The sequence below is a fragment of the Octopus bimaculoides genome, chromosome 16 (genome assembly GCF_001194135.2).
Source record: "Octopus bimaculoides isolate UCB-OBI-ISO-001 chromosome 16, ASM119413v2, whole genome shotgun sequence".
Taxonomy (NCBI): domain Eukaryota; kingdom Metazoa; phylum Mollusca; class Cephalopoda; order Octopoda; family Octopodidae; genus Octopus; species Octopus bimaculoides.
The window spans coordinates 51,071,408-51,076,739 of NC_068996.1; the positions used below are offsets into that span (position 1 = coordinate 51,071,408).

Consider the following 5,332-nt stretch of genomic DNA (forward strand, 5'->3'; position numbering starts at 1 on the left):
TTTGGTCAATGTGTTGATAATGCTGCCACATTTTGGTCAATGTGTTGATAATGCTGCCACATTTTGGTCAATGTGTTGATAATGCTGCCACATTTTGGTCAATGTGTTGATAATGCTGCCACATTTTGGTCAATGTGTTGCTAGTGCTGCCAGCCTGCCACCTTTTGCTATTTTACAGTTTGAATAAAAATGAAATTGATATAAATCATTCTGTTTTGAACATCCATATTTTTATTTAATGAGCAAGTGGCACAAGGACAATAAACCTATCCAGTGACATTAAAAAAAAAAGTCTAGCAATAAAATTTCTTGGGGTAAGTAGGATGTAACAATATGTATTTTTAAACTTCTATAAAATGTCAATAACACCAGACTAATTTCTTTGTTCCCAAATATGATTAAACCTATATAAGCCTTTCTTTTAATATACTTGATTGTAATTTAAATATTGTCATTATAAATATGTCATAAATTTGTGGTACCTGATACAAAAATGAAGTCAATTAAATGTGCTGAAGTTATTTGTATGTGTGTGTTTGTATACATGTATATATATCTGTATACATGCGTATAAATGTGTATATGTATGTGTGTATGTTTACATGTACACATTTGTATATATTTATATACAATAATGAACTTACTGCATACAGTGTTCAGGTGCACTAAAACTCATCAACAGGTCACAAAATAATGCACAGGAAGTGAACAGTGAATGAGGTGGGTTTAAAGAAAAAAACAGGTATATGTGTACGTATAATGTGATATGAAAAAAATCAGATTTTAGATAATTTTGTTTTAAAATTAAATGACTTCTCAACAAATAAGAACTCAGATCATTATTCTTAATTTTTTATTCTTAAAATCCAAATACAATTTAAACTTTGGAGTTCATCTCCCAGACTTGTGAAGCCAAAGTAGTTGCTATTCAACTTGGACTTTTATCAGGACGATGCCTGAAGGAAGAAGATATGAAGAGTAGGGAAGGATTTTAAGAGGATTGCAGTTTCGTTGGGGGTGGGGAAACAGCATGTTTCTTTTACTTTTTCATTCTTTTTTTTTGTATCTTTTTTATATTTTATTTCAATCTAAGAAAGTAGAATTCCACCAGTACATGATTTTCATGGTTTGGTTATGTTCTTTATTTTGTTTTGGCTATGCTGGAGCAAGTACCATAAAACATTTTGTCAATTTGTTCCTTTTTTTTTTCTATATTTTATTTATTTATTTTTTGTTATCTCCCTCTTTGTTTTTAAATTTTCTTTCTTTTAGTAATTTTGCATTAATTCCATATGTCTTGCCTTTATGATCATGTCTTTTGTGTTAGCAGCATCATTTCTTCCATTGCTCTGTTTGTGGTAACAACATCTCTGATGTCTTGGACTGTTTCAGGAAACTCTACCGTTGGTTATTGCACTGTCACCAGTGCATTTATATAAACTATTAGGTTCACAGCTTTCCACGGATATGAGCCTGAATGAAAGGGTCTGTTACGATATTTCTCTTAATATGTGTCCCTGCTATCTATCTATCTATTTGTTTATTTACCTCCATGTCTGTCTATCTATCTATCCATCCATCCATCTACCTGTCTGTCTATCTGTCTATCTATCTATCTATCTCTCTACCTATTTATCTCTCTACCTATTTATCTATCTACCTATCTGTCTATCTATCTATCTACCTACCAACCTATCTACCTATCTATCTGTCTATCTATCTGTCTGTCTATCTACCTAGCTATCTACCACCTCTCTCTTGCCCTCTCCTTTTCTCTCATTCTCTCCCACTCTCTTTCTTTCTCTCTTTCTCCGTTTTATTGCTTTCTTCCTTTCTCTCTCACTCACACATCCAATTCCTTAGTTTTTGTACCATCTACACTATTTCTTCTAGTATGTCCTCTTTAGTTGGCTATTTATTATTCACCATTTTGTTTCATTTTTAGTTTTTCCTTCACTTACACCTTTATCTTGTAATTTACTATGATATGCACACTTTAGTTGAATAATCTTAGGAAACAAAATGCTATTCCCATGAGAACAAAAGAAGGCTATCAAGGTCTTCAATCTCCTTTTTGAACAACAAGAATTTAACCGAATTATCTTTCATTTATTCTTCTTAACCATTTAAATTGCTAAACAAGCCATTGTGATTTGAACAACATTCATTCATCAGAGAATGAACTACTTTCGATTGTTATTTAAAAGACAAGAAAGAAAGAAAGAGAAAAAGAAAAACCTATTTAAACTTTTCTTTCATAAATAACATTATCACCCACCCATCCTTAATGTTTGTGAATTTTCATTAATACAGAGGTTAAACAGAATAAATTTCAAAATTTTGTTTATGCTTGCTATATCAATGACTAAAGACCTTTGCACCCAATAAAGAAGTTCTGGTAAAATTCCAAGAAGATTATTTCTTTTTCAGTGTAGTTTGTTCTGAATAAATTGTGAAGAATATAATCAACCAGACCCTTCGTGATAATGTAATCAAAACGATTGATTAAACTTGATCCAAGATGGCTGATTGGATACATTCATTGATTGAAATTTCCTGTTAGTAATTGATGAGTTCAAGCCTTCAACAGATGGGTGTTATATTTTAAGTGACAGACTACTAGATTCTGCATTGCCTTATGTTCAACTATTCATCAAGAATATACATCAGATCAATTTGGCAATGTTCTCCCATATAAACTTGTGTCCTTTGCAGCCTTAGTGGAAGGATAGACATTAATTTGCTTCACATTTTGAAACTGGACCTAAGAAAAGATCTTTAAAAACACTCTTTTAAAAGACTTTTACACAAGTGATTAAGCACTGAAAATTTATATATATATATATATATATATAGACACACACATACATACACACATGCACAGACGATAGGTAGGAGCTAGATATACTCTGTATAAAAAACATGTAGCAATGCTCAAATGAATGAAAATATATATATAATATATATATATATATATTTATTTATTTATGCACACGCATACAAAAGAATTTAGAGATTCCATTTGTTTATTTATTGGTTGATGTTTACTTCTATAATAATGAAAGCAAAATTTTGTCTGTCCGTTTGGGACCCCTGTATCTTAGTCTACATTTGCTCTACATAGACATATTATACCTTTTTGGAATCAGGATGATCCTGGGATTGAAAATTTGGCCTTCATTTGGTTCTTAAACATCCAGCATTGGGATCTGATTAAAAAGCATTTGGGTTGCTATTTTTAGCAGGTAAAGCTTGGTTGATTCATACCATCTTGGTTGGCATTTGTTGGAAGACATCAAAGATCAAGGGGAAGATAAATGACATTTGCTTTGTTAATTTTACATCAACATAAGAACTTTGGGACAAATTGGCCAACAGTTGGAATTCAACTTGGGACTGGAACAATAAAAAGATTTGGATTACAGAATTAATTCTCATCCACCCTTAACCTCTGACCTAACACTACCGGGACATATAGTCATTATACATGCATTGTAATCATGCTATTTAGCTCTCTTTAGTTTTGGGCTGCAGGCCCAGTTAGCCTTCTGCAGGAGCTGGCTTAGTTTAGCTTTCAACTCCCTCATTTAGTAATATATATATATATATTTTGTTTCAGTCATTAGACGCTAGGGCACCACCTTGTAAAATTTTAACTGAACAAATTGACCCAAGTACTTTTTTTTTTTCAAGCTTGGTACTTATTCTATCAGTCCCTTTTGCCTAACTGCTAAGTTATGGGGTCATAAACACACATACACACAACAGGCTTCTTTCAGTCCAGATTCATTCACAAAGGCTTTGGTCAACTTGAAGTTATAGTAGAAGACTCTTACCTAAGGTGCCATGCAGTGAGACTGAACCTTGAACCATATTGTTGGGAAGCATATTTCTTACCACACAGTCACACCTGCACCTATAAATGTATGTATATGTGTGTATATATATATATATATAATAATTTTGGTTAGGCATTGTAATACAAATAACCAGTTCTTAGAGCTGAATGTATATATGCGTTAGAATAAAATGTTATGTGATTACAGAACATTAATTATTGAATAACAAAGGGACAGGAATTACATAATCAACTTTGTTAGCTTACAGCTGTTTCTGCTATAAGAAAGTACTGAGAGCTGAGGGCTTGTGCAATATCTTATAGCTTTATCTTCCATGACACATTTTTCAAACAAGAATGTATGTGCTGTGTGTCAGGTGAATTAATTTCAAAGTAACCAAGAGAGTGGGTTGCTTTGTAAAATAAATAATTCTCATGTATCTGTTAGTGATTATTATCCCTTCAAATCCAGATCAGTTATAGATCTAACTTAAGAAGCTAGGTTGGGAGTTAAAGATTTGGCTAAGAGTAGTAGGTAGAGACCAACTTCAGCAAGTGTATACAACACTATAAAAAATCAAAAAGTGGTGTTTCTTATCTAACAATTTTATTTTCTGAAGCCTTGCATTATCATGTTGGATTGAACTGGATTACCTGTGTTCAGTCCCCTGCAGGATGATGGCCTCAACATGTTTTCTCCATCAACCATAGTCTGATGTAAAGGCCATGAATCTGAGCTTGAGATCATGCTGGTTTGATGAGCTTACTCTGTCACACTGGCTTTGGTATGTAATGAGATTAAAGTAAAAATTTCATTCTAAATATGAACAGATTTCATATGGATAATATCCACAGATTTTCTTAATGAGACAGTGGCCAGATGTGATTGATACGAAAAGTTAAACTTGTTTATAAGATATTGTCAGGGAAAAGCAAAAAGAAAATTATGCTTTTGCCTAACATAGGTTTAGACTAATAATTAAATTTTATGTCAGCATATTGGAATGTACTTTCTCAAAACTAAGTTACTTCAAGAATTACTTTAAAACACTTTTGCATAGCAATTATCATTCATCTTGATGTATGTTCCAGTCAACTAAGTCAAGACAAAGAAATATACATGAAATCTAATCAAGATTGCTATTAATTACTGTCTACATGTATTGTATGTGTGTATGTATATATGTGTGTGTGTGTATACTGTTGTGTCCGGGGAGAGGAATTCTCTTTTAGTGCCTTATAATTTAACACACTCACCGGTAAAATTTCCACTTATTTCTTTTTTATTTTTTTAAAAACTATTGAAAAGGTTGCAAGATGCAGCAAAAATTTTAGTAAAATAAAAAAGAAATAAGTGGTAATTTTACTGGTGAGTGTGTTAAATTATAAGGCACCAAAAGAAAATGACTCTCCCCAGACACAACAGAATATGCTTCAACACACGAACTCACATAAAGAATCTTACAAACCAAATCCAAAAATGAAATATATATA

General features: G+C 32.1%; 1 protein-coding gene across 7 annotated transcripts in view; it reads left to right on the forward strand.

Annotated features, from left to right (window-relative positions):
* LOC106869485 (centrosomal protein of 170 kDa) overlaps positions 1-5,332 on the forward strand; it is a 393,016-nt gene that overhangs the window by 378,959 nt on the left and 8,725 nt on the right. The window contains exon 14 of one of the 7 annotated variants that reach the window (XM_052973757.1): positions 1,393-1,485. The exons of the other annotated variants lie outside the window; for them this stretch is intronic. Within the exon in view, the coding sequence (XP_052829717.1) occupies positions 1,393-1,485 (93 nt within the window). The remainder of the gene's footprint in view (positions 1-1,392; positions 1,486-5,332) is intronic. 7 annotated transcript variants of the gene reach the window in all.